Source organism: Ranitomeya imitator, chromosome 2 (genome assembly GCF_032444005.1).
Source record: "Ranitomeya imitator isolate aRanImi1 chromosome 2, aRanImi1.pri, whole genome shotgun sequence".
NCBI lineage: Eukaryota > Metazoa > Chordata > Amphibia > Anura > Dendrobatidae > Ranitomeya > Ranitomeya imitator.
In genome coordinates this window covers 332,231,364-332,251,091 of record NC_091283.1, presented here as the reverse complement: position 1 = coordinate 332,251,091, position 19,728 = coordinate 332,231,364, and the positions used below count along the sequence as shown (strand labels likewise).

The following is a 19,728-nucleotide window of genomic DNA, read 5'->3' as shown; positions in this document are numbered from 1 at the left end:
GGATCTCTTCGCCACAGAGAAAACAAGAAAGTGAGGTGATTTTGCACTCTGAATCCCAGAGAGAATCCATTGTCAGTGGACGCTTTTCTGATAGAATGGAACTTCAGGCTAGCATGTGCCTTTCCTCCCCTATCTCTACTTCCTCTGGTGATGAGAAAAATCAGGAAGGACAAAGCCAGGGTTATAGTGATTACCCCGTTCAGGCCCAGGAGGACATGGTTCTCATGCCTCAGGACCATGTCATTATCCGACCCCTGGGTCCTATCAGACATCCCGGATCTCCAATTTCAGGGCCCAGTCTACCATCCTCAGGTGGGTGGCCTGCATCTGACGGCGTGGATTTTGAGCGGTTGCTGCTAAAAGATAGAGGATTTTCCCCAGGCTTGATCAACACCCTGCTTAAAAGCAGAAAAATAATCACTACTAAAATTTACATTAGGATCTGAAAAAGATTCCTTCAAAACTCAGGGGTGGTAGCTGGTCAATCAGCACCAATAGACCAGATTTTAGAGTTCCTACAAAAAGGTCTAGACATGGGTTTATCCCCTAACCATCTTAACGTGCAGGTGTCAGCCTTAGGGGCCCTCTTTGGCTGTAACATTTTTGGGAATTATTGGATTAGCAGGTTCATTAAGGTGGCAAGTAGGTCTAGGCCAATATTGAAGAATAGAGTCATGCCATGGCACTTAAACTTAGTCCTCACGGCCATGACAGAGGCCCCATTCGAGCCGATTTCATCAACCTCCATTATTATTTTTTATTTTATTATTATTATACATTTTTATAGCGCCATTTATTCCATGGCGCTTTACATGTGAATACGGGGCAAATATAGACAAATACATTAAACATGAGCAGATAACAAGGCACACGAGTACATAAGGAGGGAGGACACTGCCCGCGAGGGCTCACAGTCTGCAGGGGGTGGGTGAGGATACACTAGGAGAGGGAAGAGCTGGCTGTGCGGCTGTTCAGTAGGTTGAGGATCACTGCAGGCTGTAGGCTTGTTGGAAGAGATGAGTCTTCAGGTTCTTTTTGAAGGTTTCTATGGTAGGTGTTATGACCTGGTGGTCAGGACAATAATGGACCTGGTGGTTAAGAGCACACGGAATGACCTGATAGTTACTGATAATAAAGGACGAGCTCTGGGATGTGGGAACTCTGCTGACCGCAATCCCTAATCCTATTACACACACTAGAAATAGCCGTGGATTGCTCCTAACGCTCCCTATGCAACTCGGCACAGCCTAAGGAACTAGCTAGCCCTGAAGATAGAAAAATAAAGCCTACCTTGCCTCAAAGAAATTCCCCAAAGGAAAAGGCAGCCCCCCACATATAATGACTGTGAGTAAAGATGAAAATACAAACACAGAGATGAAATAGATTTAGCAAAGTGAGGCCCGACTTACTGAACAGACTGAGGATAGGAAAGGTAGCTTTGCGGTCAGCACAAAAACCTACAAAAAGACCACGCAGAGGGCGCAAAAAGACCCTCCGCACCGACTCACGGTGCGGAGGCGCTCCCTCTGCGTCCCAGAGCTTCCAGCAAGCAAGACAACAATAAAAATAGCAAGCTGGACAGAAAAATAGCAAACCAAAGAAAATACAAGCAGGAACTTAGCTTCTGCTGGGAAGACAGGTCACAAGAACGATCCAGGAGTGAACTAGACCAATACTGGAACATTGACAGGTGGCATGGAGCAAAGATCTAAGTGGAGTTAAATAGAGCAGCCAGCTAACGAATTAACCTCGTCACCTGTGGAAGGAAACTCAGAAACACCCACCAGAGGAAGTCCATGGACAGAACCAGCCGAAGTACCATTCATGACCACAGGAGGGAGCCCGACAACAGAATTCACAACAGGTAGGCGCAAGTCTGATGTGTTGGGGTAGAGAGTTCCAGAGTATGGGGGAAGCACGGGAGAAGTCTTGGATGCGGTTATGGGAAGAAGAGATGAGAGGGGAGTAGCGAAGGAGGAATTGGGAGGATCGGAGGTTGCGTGTAGGTAGGTACCGGGAGACCATGTCACAGATGTATGGAGGAGACAGGTTGTGGATGGCTTTGTATGTCAGTGAGAGGGTTTTGAACTGGAGTCTCTGGGCGATAGGAAGCCAGTGAAGGGCTTGACACAGGGGAGAGGCTGGGGAATAGCGGGGGGACAGGTGGATTTGTCGGGCAGCAGAGTGTAGGATGGATTGGCGTGGTGCCAGAGTGCTAGAGGGGAGTCCAGAGAGTAGGAGGTTGCAGTAGTCGAGGCGGGAGATGATAAGGGCATGCACTAGCGTTTTTGCAGTGGTGCGGTCAAGGAAAGCACGGATCCGGCAAATATTTTTGAGTTTGAGACGACAGGAGGAGGAAAGGGCTTGGATATGTGGCTTGAAAGAGAGGGCAGAGTCGAGGATCACCTTGAGGCACCGGGCGTGTGGGACTGGGGATAGTGAGCAGCCATTGACATTGATGGATAGGTCTGGTGGAGGGGTAGAGTGAGACGGGGGAAAGATGATGAATTCTGTTTTGTTCATGTTCAGTTGTAGAAAGCGAGCAGAAAAGAAGGCTGAAATGGCAGACAGACAGTGCGGGATTTTGGTAAGCAAGGAGGAGAGGTCAGGTCCGGAGAGGTAGATCTGCGTGTCATCAGCGTAGAGATGGTACTGCAAACCATGGGATTCTATGAGCTGTCCCAGGCCGAAAGTGTAGATGGAGAAGAGTAGGGGTCCTAGAACAGAGCCTTGAGGAACACCGACTGACAAGGGGCGAAGTGAGGAGGTGGTGTGGGGGAGGGAGACACTGAATGTTCAGTCTGTCAGATATGTCGAGATCCAGGAAAGGGCCAAGTCTGTGATGCCAAGAGATGAGAGGATTTGTAGCAAAAGGGAGTGGTCTACAGTGTCAAAGGCAGAAGACAGGTCCAGGAGAAGGAGGACAGAGTAGTGTTGCTTGCTCCTGGCAGTTAGTAGGTCATTGGTGACTTTAGTTAGGGCAGTTTCAGTTGAGTGATGGGAACGGAAGCCTGATTGTAACCGATCAAAGAGGGAGCAGGAGGAGAAGTGGGAGGACAGTTCAAGATGGACGTGTTGCTCCAGCAATTTGGAGGCATAAGGGAGAAGAGATATTGGGCGATAGCTAGACACAGAGGATGGGTCGAGGGAGGGCTTTTTGAGGATGGGTGTGATCTTGGCATGCTTGAAGGATGAGGGAAAGACACCTGTTGTGAGTGAGAGGTTGAAGAGGTGCGTTAGGGTTGGGATGAAGACCGTGGAAAGGTTAGGGATGAGGTGGGATGGGAGCGGGTCAAGCGTGCAGGTGGTGAGGTGTGATCTTGACAGGAGGGTGGAGAGCTGTTCTGTCATGGTGGAGAAGCTGGTTTTTGAGGAGCAGGGTTGTGGAGCTAAGAGGGGTAGTGGGCACTGTGGGCCAAAGCTTTCTCTGATTGTATCGATCTTTTGTTTAAAGAAAGAGGCGAAGTCATCAGCAGAAATGAGGGGGGAGGGAGGAGGTGCGGGGGGACGGAGTAGAGAATTGAAAGTGAAAAGCTGTTTAGGGTTGTGGGACAGGGAGGATATGAGAGATGAGAAGTAAGTTTGTTTTGCGGCAGTGAGTGCAGACTTGAAGCTGGCGAGGGACTGCTTGTATGCAGTGAAGTGGTCGGCAGAGTGGGATCGCTTCCATCTCCGCTCAGCAATCCTGGAAGCCCGTCTCAATTCTTTGGTCAGGCTGGTCAGCCAGGGCTGCCTGTTAATTGTACGAGTTTTACTATGCATGAGTGGGGCAGCCGAATCGAGTGTTGCTGTTATTGTGGTGTTATAAAAAGTGGCAGCAGCATCTGTGTCGTGAAGGGAAGCTATGTCTGTGAGAGGGAGAAGGGACTCAGAAAGTGATTGTAAGTTGAGATGTTTGAGATTTCTGCGAGGGTGAGTGAGTTTGTGGAGTGGGGGTTGCACACTAGGAGAGGAGAGGGACGAGAATGTCAGTAGTTTGTGGTCAGACAGGGGGAGGGGTGTGTTAGTGAGATTAGTAAGGGAGCAGAGGCGGGTGAAGATGAGGTCCAGCGTGTGGCCATCTTTGTGAGTGGCCTCAGAGGACCATTGAGTGAGGCCGAAGGAGGCAGCCAGTGATAAAAGTTTAGAGGCAGCTGAGGTGAAAGTGTCAATGGGGACATTGAAATCACCCATGATGATAGTGGGGATGTCAACAGAGAGGAAATGAAGTAGCCAGGTGGTGAAGTGGTCGAGAAAGGTGGAGATGGCTAGTTCTGGGGGGGCGGTAGATGACAGCCAGCTGGAGGTTGGAGGGGGAATAGATGCGGACAGTGCACCTCAAACGAGGGAAGAGAAGCGGAGGGTGGTAGCGGTATTGGAGTGAAGGAGCAGGTGTCGGACAGGAGCAGGCCAACTCCTCCACCGCGTTTGTTGCTGGGGCGAGGGGTGTGAGAGAGGTGGAATCCGCCATAGGAGAGCGCAGCTGGAGAGGCCGAGTCAGAGGGGGTGAGCCAGGTTTCAGTGAGGCCGAGGAAGGAGAGTTTGTTGGTGATGAAGAGGTCATGGATAAATGGCAGTTTGTTGCAGATGGAGCGTGCGTTCCATAGTTCTCCAAGTAGGGGGAGTGGGGGAGTGGGGGCTGGATGAATGGGTATGAGGCTGTCGTGGTTGGGAAAACATGCGGAGGATCGTGGCAGGGGGTTAGAAACGAGTGTGGGGATGAATTGGGGAGGGCCGGGATTTGGGGATATGTCACCAGCAATGAGAAGTAACAGACAGAGCATTAGAAGGTGGGAGCAGGATAGGACATGATGCGGCCGTGTGTGTCTGGAGAAAAAGCATTTTATGTGGAGGAACAGTTCTGAGGAGAAGGTGAGATGGCTGGCGAAGATGGAGGGAGAAATGACTATTTCCTTACTAGGTGGAGGGATTGCAGGAGATTGTGAGAAGGAAAGTTGTATGGGGGTGAAAGAGAAAAGAAACCGAAACATTGTAGTGGTTGGTATTCTGTTACCTTCCAGTCAATTCCAGTCCAATTCAGTCTAATTCAGAATCATAATTAGAAAGATGTAATTTAAAAGATGGAAGTTAAAAGATGAATTGCAGCAGACTGAGTCTGTAGCAGACTCCTGCATGTGAATATATCCCCAGTTAAGGGCAATCAGGTGTCCCTTAAAGTAGCCTTCCTAGTAGCCCTAACGTCAGCTCGTAGAATAAGTGACATCCAGGCGTTATCCAAGCTTCCTCCTTATAAGCAACTTAGGGATGATTGGGTAATACTTTCACCTGATCCAGCATATCTACCTAAGGTAGTTTCCAGATACCATAGAACGCAGGAAATAGTTCTTCCTTTCTTCCTCCCTAATCCTTGTAACGAAAAAGAAAAGTAACTAAAATACCCTTGACGTAAGGAGATGTATCCTATCGTATCTAGCAGTTACTGACCCCTGGAAGATAGATAATGCCCTGTTCGTGTCCTATCAGGGTAGTAAGCAAGGCTTTAGAGTATCAAAAAGTACGCTAGCTAGGTGGATCAGGGAGGTTATTTAGCGGGCTTACATCTCAAAGGGCAGAGCGGCGCCTGAAGGACTAAGAGCGCATTCCACTAGAGCCATAGCAGCCTCGTGGGCGGAGAGATTGGAGGTGTCGATCGAACAAATATGTAAGGCTGCTACTTGGTCTTCCCCAAACATGTTTTTTAAACATTATAGATTAAATCTGGGTGCCTCCTCAGACCTCTCCTTTGGTGTAAGAGTGCTGCAGGCCGAAGTCCCTCCCTAAATACTTTTACTCTCTGTAATTCTCTCTGTGGTGCTGTCATGGATGACCGAATAAAGTCTTAGTTACTCATCGGTTAACAGTGCTTTTCAGAGTCCATGACAGCACCCGTGCATACCCTCCCGTCTTTTTAAGCCCTGGGCATACACCTCTTCCTTATTATATTCCACACGTGCTAAATAGTTAGTAGTAATATTATTGTATATAAATCATGTTATTAACCTTGGTGGTCCTCTTGTGCTCTGTAAACCAACTGATGCGTGGGAGAGGTGCGGCCCTTATGTATCTGTAGGTTTCCTGTTCCTGAAGGGTAGATCCCCTCTCTCTGTGGTGCTGTCATAGACTCCGAAAAACACTGTTAACTGGTGAGTAACTAAGACTATCCTGAAATTGGCACGCAGTGGAAGTTGGAGAGTAGAAATTTGCCATTTTAGTACCCAACAGATAGTGCCCAGATTGTGCTCCAGGAGACACACACTGTAAACTAAATGGGTTCTTCACTCTGTAGTAATACCAAATACATGGATGCTAAATGTGGTTTGGTCACATTGCAAGGCTCAGAAGCGAGGGGGAGATTTGACTTTGATAGGGTGAATTGTGCTAGATTGGTTAATGGAAGCCATGTTGCCTTTCAAGATCCTTTGAGCCACTAATAATGTGGATACCTCTGTTTTTCCATTAACAGATGATGGACCTGAGTTGCGACTTGTTTTTTTGTGAGATGAGTAGAAGCTAATTTTTTACTACATAACATTTGGTGTTTTTTATTTCTTTTTTGACAGGCAGAATGAACAAAAAGTTGAACACCATGCTCTACTGGTTCATCTAATTAGGTTTTCTATTAGACTGTCAATAATTCAATATTTTTACATAATTTGCCATTTTTACAGTCAGTTAAAGTAGTAAATGTTCCAAAATATGAAATTGAATGATATTTTATTAAAAAATATTTGGTTTTATTCTTGGCAGATGAACGTACCAGGAGATCAGAGGGACAGCTGACATCTTCAGTTTTTAAATTGGATGATCTTGAGATCCCACAGATTACACTTGAAGTGAATGCCATTACTCCAGATATACCATCATCCCTTCACAGCAAAGATCTATCATCTGATCCTTTGAAACAGGTCCTGTCTTTTGATTCATTACCAACTACTAAGGAAAATCAAAGTCACAAAGTAAGCATTAAAAAACAAACTGCTCAAAAAGCAAAGAAGCCATTTTCATGTTCAGAAAATGGTAATAGTCTTCCCCTTTGAAAAGTCTTTTTTTTACATCAAAAAATTCACAAAGCAGATAATAGATTTTCTTGTTCCAAGTGTGGGAAATGTTTTAACCAGAAATCAGATCTGGTTAGGCATGAGAGATTCACACAGGGAAGAAGCCGTTTTCATGTTCCGAATGTGGGCAACGTTTTAACCAGAAATCAGATGTTGTTATGTACCAAAGAACCCATACAGGGTAAAAGCCTTTTTCATGTTCAGAATGTGGAAAATGTTTTAGTCTTAAATCACATTTTGTTAAGCACCAGAGAACCCACACAGGGGAGAAACCTTTTTCATGTTCAGTATGTGGGAAGTGTTTTAGCCGTAAATCAGATATTGTTATGCACCTGAGAACCCACACAGTAGAGAAGCCTTTTTCATGTTCAGAATGTGAGAAATGTTTTACACAGAAACCAGATTTGGTTAAGCATCAGAGAACCCATACAGGGGAGAAGCCTTTTTCATGTTCAGAATGTGGGAAATGTTTTACAGTGAAAGCGCATCTTGATAGGCACCAGAGAATCCATACATGGGAGAAGCCTTTTTCATGTTCAGAATATGGGAAATGTTTTACAGTGAAAGCGCATCTTGATAGGCACCAGAGAATCCATACAGGGGAGAAGCCTTTTTCATGTTCAGAATATGTGAAATGCTTTAATCTAGAATCGTATCTGGTTGTACACCAGAGAATTCACACAGGGGAGAAACCTTTTTCATGTTCAGAATGTGGGAAATATTTTAGCCATAAACCAGATTGTGTTAAGCATCAGAGAATTCACACAGGGGTGAAGCCTTTTTCATCTTCAGACTGTGGGAAATGTTTTAACCAGAAATCGAGTTTTATCAGACATCCGAGAATTCGCACAGGGGAGAAGCCTTTTTCATGTTCAGATTGTGGGAAATATTTTAGCCAGAAATCAGATGCTGTTATACACCAAAGAACTCATACAGGAGAGAAGCATTTTTTCATGTCCAGAATGTTGGAAATGTTTTAACCAAAAATTATATTTTCTTAAAGAAGTTGTCCATTAACTGGGCAACCCTTTGTCATCCCTCAAATTTGGCCTTGTTAAAAAAAAATCACTTATACTCCCCTTCCTAGCCAGTGCCTTTCCAGCTGTGTCGATACTCACATTCCCTATGCTCATGTGAGGTCGTTACCGTATTTTTCGGACTATAAGACGCACCGGACCATAAGACGCACCCCAAATTTGGGGGTGAAAATTGCAGAAAAAAAGATTTTTTATAAGATGGGGGTCCGTCTTATTGTCCGAATTTACAGTATCTTACCTGAGGGCTGGCGGTGGCAGAGCAGGGTCACAGGAGGCAAGGTGTCGGCAGAGGTGGGGTGATGCTGGGATGAGGAGGTGCTGGGATGAGAAGGTGCTGGGATGAGGAGGTGCTGGGATGAGGAGGTGCTGGGATGAGGAGGTGCTGGGATGAGGAGGTGCTGGGATGAGGAGGTGCTGGGATCAGGAGGTGCTGGGATCAGGAGGTGCTGGGATCAGGAGGTGCAGTGAGAGGTATGGCGTGAGAGGGGTCCCAGGCTTACCGTGCAGGCAATGCAGGCTTACCGTGGCGGCAGAGGTCCGGTGGCAGAGGTGCAGCGGCAGAGGTGCGGTGGCAGAGGTGCAGCGGCAGAGGAGGCGCAGTAAGCGAGGTCCCTTTCCCCGGTATGGTGATGCAGCAGCCCGGTATGCAGCATAGCCGGGTGAATCCTGTTGTTATCGGTGGGCGCGGCCATCTTCCTGAGGCTGCGCGTGCGCAGATGGAGCGCTCTGCTTCCCGGGGCTTCAGGAAAATGGCCGCCGCGATCTCCATCTGCGCACGCGCGGCCTCCCGCGGCCATTTTCCTGAAGCCCCGGGAAGCAGAGCGCTTCATCTGCGCACGCGCGGCCTCAGGAAAATGGCCGCGCCCACCGATAACAACAGGATTCACCCGGCTCTGCTGCATACCGGGCTGCTGCATCACCTCACCGGAGAAAGGGACCCCGCTTACTGCGCCTCCTCTGCCCCCACACCTCTGCCGCCGCACTTCTGCTGCACCTCTGCCACCGGACCTCTGCCGCCACGGTAAGCCTGCATTGCGACTATTAGACGCACCCCCCATTTTCCCCCCTTTTTTGGGGGGGAAAAAGTGCGTCTTGTAGTCCGAAAAATACGGTACATCTCATGAACCCTGCGCACAATCACTGTCTCTGCCTTCGGACGTATTGAACAGCAACAGGAAGCCAAGTCCGTGGCTGCTCTCTGACTTCCTCTTATTGTTCAGTTTGTCTGAAGGTGGGGACAGTGCCACCAGTGCTGATTGGGTGCAGGGCTCACATAATGTAACAACCTCACATAGACCCCGGAAACGCAAGTGCCGACATCACTGGAATGACACCGGCATGGGAGGTTTATTTAAGTAGTGTTATTTTTACAGGACCAAACATGAGGAATGAGAAGGGGGTTGTCCAACCCTTTTAAACTCTTGCATCACGCATGCGCTGTATATAGTGACAGCGACGTTGAGGAGCATCGCAGAGGGAGTGAGCTCCCTGTCTTCTCCCATCAGCACAACGCGATGTGATCGCGTTGTGCCAATGATCTCAATGGTGACCCTGAGCAACAAGATGGCTGCAGCTTCCTTCAGGGAAGGTAGCCTATGAGCGCCTGCTAAGAGCAGAATCTGACATGCCTCCCCCTGCCTGTCAGACGCTACTCTGATGCATTGCACTGCAGAAGCTTTGCAGAGTATCAGTATCTGGCACCTCAGGAGCTCTTCTTTTGTGATATGGCACATTCAAACCAGTCCAGCAAAATATGAACTCTTCATTTCTGAGCTTTGAACTGTGCCTGAAAAGTAGTTTTTCTCCAGCTATTGGGTAAAGGTATACTCAGGAGAAATTGCACAATAAATTGTGTGGTGCAATTTTTCCTGTTAACCTTATGAAAATGCAAAATTTGGGGCTAAAAAACATTTTTGTGTGAACAATGTGTTATTGTTTTTTTTTTCCCACAGCTCAATGTTATAAACTTCTGTGAAGCACCTGGGGGTTCAAAGTGCTCAATTTACATCTAAATAAGTTCCCTGAGGGTTCTAGTTTCCAAAATGTTGTCACATGTTGGGGGTTTCCACTGCTTATGCATATCAGGGGCTCTCTAAACATGACACGGTCCCTGCTAATTATGCCAGCAAATTTTGCATAAAAAATAAAATGGTGCTTCTTCGATTCTGAGCCCTGCCATGCGCTGAAACATTGGTCTTCCCCCACATATGGCATTTTGGCATGCTCAAGAGAAATTGCACAACAAATTGTATGGTCCATTTTCTTCTTTTATCCTTGTGAAAGTAAAAAAAATTGGGTCTAAAGGAATTTTTTTGTGAAAAATAGTTAAATGTTTATTTTTTTCTTCCACGTTCTAAAAATTTCTGTGAAGTACCTGAAGGGTTACACTTCTTTAATGTTCTTTTGAGCACCTTGAGGGGTGCAGTTTTTAGAATGGTGTCACTTTTTGGTATTGTTTATCATGTTTATGTTTCAAAAATTGTGCTGATATAAAGTAGACATGTTGGATTTCTGATTTACGGGCATACAAATTTAAAAGTTTGAAAATGGCAAAATTGTCTGCAAATTTCTGCTTTATTCAGAAATAAACATGTCATATCAAATAAATGTTACCACTATTATGAAGTACAATATGTCACAAAAACAGAATCAGTGGTATTCATTCAAGCCTTCCAGAGTTAATACCTTATAAAATAACAGTGGTCAGAATTGTAAAAAGTGGCTTGGTCAGGAAGTTGAAAACAGGCTTCAGGGCGAAGGAGTTAAATGTCAAAAATCCCACACAGGGAGAAGTCATAATTATACCTAGAGTGTGAAAAATAAATTACTAGAAAATCCTATTTTGTTGACAATCAAAAATAAGTCAGACGGAAGAAACTATATATATATTATTGACAAATTGTACAAAAACATATAACAGACCGTCATATAATAAAATGAAAATGGGAAATTACTTTAGAATTTTTTATACTATAAGACACACTTTTACCAAGAAAAAATCTTGGTAATAAGTAAGTGTGTCTAAGGCCAGGTTCACACTGCGTTTAGCGGTCCGTTAGATGGACTACGTTACACTGCGGCATAACGCGGTGTAACGCAGTCCGCTACGTCGCTATTAAGCCCTATGGCGGATGCATCACTAGCGCACGCCCACAATGGACGTGCGCTAGCCATGTTCCGTCATTGAGTGACGGACCCTGGAACGTGGGCTGCAGCGTTTCCGGGTCCGTCACTGCTAGCACAGATAGAGCATCTGCTAGCTCTATCTGCGCTAGCGGTATGACAAGTCGGCACTTGCGTTAACAGCAGCCCATTAACGCATGTGTTGAACGGGCTGCTGTTATCGCAATGTGAACCTAGCCTTATAAACTAGAGGCAGCTTCCTGTGACAGAGAACAATGAGACAGTGTCCTTCCTGATCACTGAGAGAACTGCTCTCTCTCCTCCAGCCCCACACTTATCTAAGTGATTGGTGCAGAGCAGGAGAGGAAGTTACCGGGACCTGCACAGAGGCTGCATGTCCTGAGTGAGCAGCTGAAGAACTTTCCACCCGACTAGCTCAATGATCTTTTAGATCATGTAATCAATCGCATGACTTGGAAGGAACTGCAAAATGAGGCAATGTTCATACAGTGTATGTGTAAGCAAATGTGCATATATATAGTAGTAGTAGTAGAGCTGTGTATGTAATAGAGCTATGTATGTAAATATGAACAGGTAACAGAGCTATGTGTTTGTAAATGTGAATAAGTAGCAGATCTATGTGTAGCAGAGATGTGTGTATGTAAGTGTGGGTATGTAGCAAAGCTGTGTATGTAAATGTGCATATGTAGTAGAGTTGTGTGTATATAAATGTGCTTAGGTAATAGAGCTGTATGTATGTAAGTATGCATATGTAGCAGAGTTGTGTGTATATATACCTACAAAAAGGCACCACACATTGATGATATGAAAAAGTTCACTTTATTAAATGTCATAAAAACACCAACCATGGTTGGAAATAGCCCACAATGGGCAGCAAGTGGGAAACAACATATACAGGATAAAAATGGGGGACACCTGGCAAAAATCACAGGAAAATATCCTAAAAATGGCTGATATAATACAATAAGACACACCTGTTAAATGCTTTGTAAGCAGGAAAAAATATGTAATACAATAGTCTTTCCAAGGTAGTCACAGTACAGTGTTACACACCTCTGACATATGTAGTCATAATGAGGGAAGGGGCCAAGTACGCCACATCAGTGAAAACAACAAGGACTGTGATAACCTAAGAAATAAAGTGCTACATCAGCTCATAGTTTACCCTGTGGGATAGATAGCCAGGCGTCCACCACACCCGACGCGCGTTTCGCAAGGAGTTGCTTTGTCCAGGGGTGGTGGAACGCTGGTGAGGTACCTTTTTAAGGAAGAAATAAAATCACACATAACAACAGACAGCTGTGGGAGGAGGCGCAAACACCGAAAAAAACGGATGTGACGAAAATTAGTAACGACCGCTGCCATGGCAACGCTCAAACAACCAAACGGAGGTTGATAGAAATAAATAAAAATATTGCGGCACAGGCCAGAGAAAGCGTGAACTCGTCGGCACATAGTGCCATGGTAAGTGCAGAACGCAGACAATAAAGTCTGCGATATCGGCGTGTTCCCATCTGAAAGCACTTCCGGGTGACTGACCGCAAAGGTGAAATGACGTAGGAGCGAAGGTGCCGAGAACCGGAAGTGCCGGGAATACAAGATAAGTGCGCCGCGCTGTTTACAAACAGTAACCCAGAAACGGACGCATAAAGTAACCAGTGGGGGCCGTGAAAAAAAGAAATAAATAAGTAAATAAAAAACCTGTGGGGGAGAATACTTATGTGGTTATTGAGCAGAAACAAATGCATATTAAAATTCCCGAGCGGCATTGCATAGGATGTGAATAGTGGGCAAATGCCCACATACATAAGGTGAAAAACATGCAACACTGTAATGTGAACATTTAATAGCAATTAATAACAACCAGGAAAACCTAGATACACATGATCAGATATCTGGTACTAAAACTAAAAAATTTCAGAGAGACCTAGAAGACAAAAACTCTAATCGGGTCTTCAAGTGGAACATCAAAAAAGCAACTAAAAATGATGCATCTATGATGGAATCGACTGATGCTTCTCAAACTGGAGTGTCAACTACATCTTCCACTGGTAGCAGGAGATACTCGCTTAGGTTCAATCGACGACGAGTTGATCAAGGCCAAAGACCAAGGAATAGAAGACAAAAAGAAGCGACTCGGGACCTGGGGAACTCCAACTCTTCCCTTAAGGTAATTAATTTATCAGAAGTACCACTATCTGCTGATCACATATCTGTACTTAGCCGTGGCTTGTCTTTCTCTCCTGCTTCTAGTTTTGACAGGTTTACAACAGTCAAAGATCTCCATGTCTTTGCTAGGAGATTGACTTTCAAAAAAATGTTTTCTAAATCAGAGGAGATATCTATGCCAACTACATTTACTGACTCACAAGTTATTGGAATGTTGGAGGACCTGGCAGAGGAATCGGAGAATCCACCAAAAGGTAAATTTCCCAGCCATCTTCTTCCCAAATCCACTAAATTTCCGCATATTACAACATACCCAGAAATTGACCTCTTTGTCCGATCAGTAATCAGGGACATTCAAAATGTCCCTGAGTCCATCCACAGAGACAACCTTACTCCACGTGAAAGGGTTGCTCTGAAGGAACTACAAAATTTAAAATCAGTAATCATTAAACCTTCGGACAAAGGTGGCAATGTGGTGTTATGGCCAATTGAGCTGTATGAAAAGGAAATGTTAAAACAACTTAATAACAACAAATGTTATAAACGGTTGACATTCAATCCTCTTTTGAAATTTAGATCTGAGCTGAAGGATCTATTAATGCAAGCATTTGAACAAGACGTGATCACTATGAAACAGATGGAGGGACTTCTGATTGAGAACCCAACTGTGGCGGTAATATATTTATTACCCAAGGTACATAAGGACCCAAGTACCCCTCCTGGCAGACCAATTGTCTCAGGGATTAACAGTATCTGTGACCCTCTTTGTAAACTTATTGATTTTCATTTGAAACCTCTGGTTGAGACCCTTCCATCCTACCTCAAGGACACCACTGATGCTCTCAGGAAACTTGAGGGCATCCACCTTGAGGAGGATATGTGCCTGGTGACGTGGAGTCACTCTACACGTCAATCAGGCACCAGGATGGAATACAAGCTACTCAATTTTTCCTGGAAACCAGTGGGTGTGATCCAGCCTTGTGTGACTTTCTTGTTAAGGCCTTGAACTTTATATTAACACACAATTTTTTCTATTTTAAGGAGTCCCTCTTCCTGCTGCTCCAGGGGACTGCTATGGGGGCGTCTTGTGCGCCCTCGTATGCAAATCTCTTCCTGGGGCTGTGGGAGAGGGACATCTTCCAGTCTAACCCTAATGCCCTTTGCTCAGGTGTGATAGCATGGTGGTGCTTTATCGATGACGTGCTGGTGGTCTGGCAAGGGTCAGAAAGAGACCTACAGTCCTTTTTTGATCATCTTAACAAGAATAATTTAAATATTAAGTTGACATACAAAAGCAGCAGACAAGAAATTGAATTTTTGGATGTTCTCATTAAAGTTGATGAATCAGGTGACATTCAGACTGATCTCTTTCGGAAAAAGATGGCAGCCAACACGCTACTTCATGCCACTTCTCAACATCCTAGGCATTTACTCGATAATATTCCAACAGGTCAATTTTTGCGTGCAAAACGAATTTGTTCCAACAATCTTCTTTTTGAAAGACAGGCTGAAGATCTGTGTAGCAGGTTTCAAGAGTGGGGTTACGGCAGGAAATCGATCTGTCAAGCGTATACACGAGCTCAGTTGAGCAATCGGAATGATCTGCTTCAAAATAAACTACAAGAGGACAAAACAGCTGACACCAAGGTACGATGTATTTTTGACTATAATTCTCGTAGTCATGAGGTGTTTGAAATTTTACGGAGGCATTGGTCGATCCTTTCACTTGACAGTACTCTCTCCCGATTTATCGGGGAGGGTCCTTCGGTAACCTATAGAAGAGCCTGTAATCTTCGTGATCATCTGGTACATAGTTACCACAGGGGGGACACACCTAAATTCATTTTCGGCTCTAAAGGCCCTGCGTGGGGTTGTTAACCCTGCAGCAAATGCGTGGCATGTAAAAATGTGGAGAAATCCAAAGAATTTGTCAACTCAGACTCAACAAAGAAATATGTGATTACCCACAGTATCAACTGTACCACCAAAGCTGTTGTATATCACGCCACCTGTTTATGTGGCCTGATTTACGTGGGCATGACAACACGCGAGCTCCGAAGACGTATCCGGGAGCACATCTTAGACATAGAAGGAGCCGCGAATGTGGAAGATACTTTAACATTGAAATCCATCCCACGCCATTTCAAGGCGGTACATAATTGTGATCCTACAGGCTTGAAATTCAAAGGCATTGACAGGGTATTCATAGGTCCACGTGGGGGAAATTGGAAGCGCCTTTTAGCGCGGAAAGAAACAAAATGGATCTTTAAACTTAATACCATTTCCCCGTTTGGATTGAACGAATATAATAGCTTTCAGCCTTTTCTGTAGTTGTCTACACCCCACATTTGACATTGGCCATTTTATCTCCTTACCTTTCTCCAATAGTCTTGGTTGTTTTTAATTATGTTGTGTCTTAATAAACGTCTGTTTGAGCTGTTGTGTGTGTCGTTGGTTTTAATATGTCATTTGTATCTTTTGTATCTAGGCTGTGGATTGTCTTCTGTATTTCTGTATGGCACTATGTCCACTTTATGGAGCCCTTCGGTTGTGGATCAAGGTCTCCTTTCTCTTGGCACACCATTCACTTTATGGAGTCCTCACCGTATTTTATTCAGTTTTTATAGTTAAAGAGTTTATCAAGCTGACTCTCATCACTGCTACGGTGTCTTTGTATTAAAGTGATCTTTTCATGTGTATCTAGGTTTTCCTGGTTGTTATTAATTGCTATTAAATGTTCACATTACAGTGTTGCATGTTTTTCACCTTATGTATGTGGGCATTTGCCCACTATTCACATCCTATGCAATGCCGCTCCGGTATTTTAATATGCATTTGTTTCTGCTCAATAACCACATAAGTATTCTCCCCCACAGGTTTTTTATTTTCTTATTTATTTCTTTTTCTTTTTTTCACGGCCCCCACTGGTTACTTTATGCGTCCGTTGCTGGGTTACTGTTTGTAAACAGCGCGGCGCACTTATCTTGTATTCCCGGCACTTCCGGTTCTCGGCACCTTCGCTCCTACGTCATTTCACCTTTGCGGTCAGTCACCCGGAAGTGCTTTCAGATGGGAACACGCCGATATCGCGGACTTTATTGTCTGCGTTCTGCACTTACCATGGCACTATGTGCCGACGAGTTCACGCTTTCTCTGGCCTGTGCCACAATATTTTTATTTATTTCTATCAACCTCCGTTTGGTTGTTTGAGCGTTGCCATGGCAGCGGTCGTTACTAATTTTCGTCACATCTGTTTTTTTCGGTGTTTGCGCCTCCTCCCACAGCTGTCTATTGTTATGTGTGATTTTATTTCTTCCTTAAAAAGGTACCTCACCAGCGTTCCACCACCCCTGGACGAAGCAACTCCTTGCGAAACGCGCGTCGGGTGTGGTGGACGCCTGGCTATCTATCCCACAGGGTAAACTATGAGCTGATGTAGCACTTTAGTTCTTAGGTTATCACAGTCCTTGTTGTTTTCACTGATGTGGCGTACTTGGCCCCTTCCCTCATTATGACTACATATGTCAGAGGTGTGTAACACTGTACTGTGACTACCTTGCAAAGACTATTGTATTACATATTTTTTCCTGCTTACAAAGCATTTAACAGGTGTGTCTTATTGTATTATATCAGCCATTTTTAGGATATTTTCCTGTGATTTTTGCCAGGTGTCCCCCATTTTTATCCTGTATATGTTGTTTCTCACTTGCTGCCCATTGTGGGCTATTTCCAACCATGGTTGGTGTTTTTATGACATTTAATAAAGTGATCTTTTTCATATCATCAATGTGTGGTGCCTTTTTGTAGGTATATATAAATTGTATGTGGCTTACCACCGTGGGTTACATTATTGGTGTTTTTTTTTTTTTAGAGTTGTGTGTATGTAAATGTGCTTAGGTAATAGAGCTGTATGTATGTAAGTATGCATATGTAGCAGAGTTGTGTGTATGTAAATGTGCTTAGGTAATAGAGCTGTATGTATGTAAATATGCATATGTAGCAGAGTTGTGTGTATGTAAATGCGTCTCACGAAGAAAAATCTCATCCATTAAAATATATATACTTTATTTAGACCTTATTAAAAAGGAACTACCGTATGTTTCGGCGTATAAGACGAAAACTTATCGGGGGTCATCTTATACACCGGGTGTGGTCTTATACGGTGTGTGCAGGGAGCGGTCCCAGATGGTGCCAATAGTGCTACAATATTGTCACAGACAAAATACCTCTTCATCTTGTAAATAGGGTGTCAATTCAAAATGTAGTAGGTCCCAGAACAAATATATATACAGTCATGGCCAAAAGTATTGACACCCCTGCAATTCTGTCAAATAATACTCATTTTCTTCCTGAAAATGATTGCAAACACAAATTATTTGGTATTATCTTCATTTAATTTGTCTTAAATGAAAAAACACAAAAAGAATTGTCCTAAAGCCAAATTGGATATAATTCCACACCAAACATAAAAAAGGGGGTGGACAAAAGTATTGGCACTGTTCGAAAAATCATGTGATGCTTCTCTAATTTGTGTAATTAACAGCACCTGTAACTTACCTGTGGCACCTAATAGGTGTTGGCAATAACTAAATCACACTTGCAGCCAGTTGACATGGCTTAAAGTTGACTCAACCGCTGTCCTGTGTCCTTGTGTGTACCACATTGAGCATGGAGAAAAGAAAGAAGACCAAAGAAATGTCTGAGGACTTGAGAAACCAAATTGTGAGGAAGCATGAGCAATCTCAAGGCTACAAGTCCATCTCCAAAGACCTGAATGTTCCTGTGTCTACCGTGTGCAGTGTCATCAAGAAGTTTAAAGCCCATGGCACTGTGGCTAACCTCCCTAGATGTGGACGGAAAAGAAAAATTGACAAGAGATTTCAATGCAAGATTGTGCGGATGTTGGATAAAGAACCTCGCCTAACATCCAAACAAGTTCAAGCTGCCCTGCAGTCCAAGGGTACAACAGTGTCAAGCCATACTATCCGTCGGCATCTGAATGAAAAGGGACTGTATGGTAGGAGACCCAGGAAGACCCCACTTCTTACCCCGAGACATAAAAAAGCCAGGCTGGAGTTTGCCAAAACTTACCTGAAATAAGCCTAAAACGTTTTGGAAGAATGTTCTTTGGTCAGATGAGACAAAAGTAGAGCTTTTTGGGCAAAGGCATCAACATAGAATTTACAGGAGAAAAAAAAGAGGCATTCAGTCAAACATGGCGGAGATTCCCTGATGTTTTGGGGTTGCTTTGCTGCCTCTGGCACTGGACTGCTTGACCGTGTGCATGGTATTATGAAGTCTGAAGACTACCCACAAATTTTGCAGCATAATGTAATGCCCTGTGTGAGAAAGCTGGGTCTCCCTCAGAGGTCATGGGTCTTCCAGCAGGACAACGACCCAAACACGCTTCAAAAAGCACTAGAAAATGGTTTGAGAGAAAGCACTGGAGACTTCTAAGGTGGCCAGCAATGAGTCCAGACCTGAATCCCATAGAACACCTGTGCAGAGATCTAAAAATGGCAGTTTGGAGAAGGCACCCTTCAAATATCAGGGACCTGGAGCAGTTTGCCAAAGAACAATGGTCTAAAATTCCAGCAGAGCATTGTAAGAAATTCATTGATGGTTACCGGTTGGTCGCACTTATTTTGGCTAAAGGTTGTGCAACCAAATATTAGGCTGAGGGTGCCAATACTTTTGTCTGGCCCATTTTTGGAGTTTTGTGTGAAATGATCAATGTTTTGCTTCATTCTCTTTTGTGTTTTTTCATTTAAGACAAATTAAATGAAGATAATAATACCAAATAATTTGTGTTTGCAATCATTTTCAGGAAGAAAATGAGTATTATCTGACAGAATTGCAGGGGTGTCAATACTTTTAGCCATGACTGTAAATCCCACATAGCTACCACTATATTGTGACCTCAACTCATTTCCCCATTCCTGTTCATGGTTCATCAGGAAGCTCTTGGAGGTAACCTTTTTTCAGAGGTGTAAAATTACTTGTGGTTTCATAAATTCATGGCGTCAGTTTCTCAGCATGTCATAATCCCATATACAATGCTGTGCAAATTAATTGGGACAAAGCAAAAAAAACACATTTTTGAATATTAAATAATAAAATGTTATAATGCACTGTTACATACTAATTTTAGTAAGAAATATGTCCTCCTTTAGCAGATATGAGATTTTCAATGCGTTTTGGCATTGATTCTACCAAATTTTTGCATAAATTCTTCATCATGGAACCGCACTTGTATGGCACTGTTTAGCATGCGTTTTTTGGTTGTACAGTCTATTTTGCCAAGACATCTCTTCACAATGCTCCACAAATTTTCTATAGGA

General features: G+C 44.1%; 1 protein-coding gene across 1 annotated transcript in view; it reads left to right on the top strand.

Annotated features, from left to right (window-relative positions):
- Positions 1-19,728, top strand: part of LOC138663586 (oocyte zinc finger protein XlCOF7.1-like) — a 169,796-nt gene that overhangs the window by 9,266 nt on the left and 140,802 nt on the right. The window contains exons 4-5 of the mRNA XM_069749843.1: positions 6,727-6,935; positions 7,433-7,597. Of these exons, the coding sequence (XP_069605944.1) occupies positions 6,727-6,935; positions 7,433-7,597 (374 nt within the window). The remainder of the gene's footprint in view (positions 1-6,726; positions 6,936-7,432; positions 7,598-19,728) is intronic.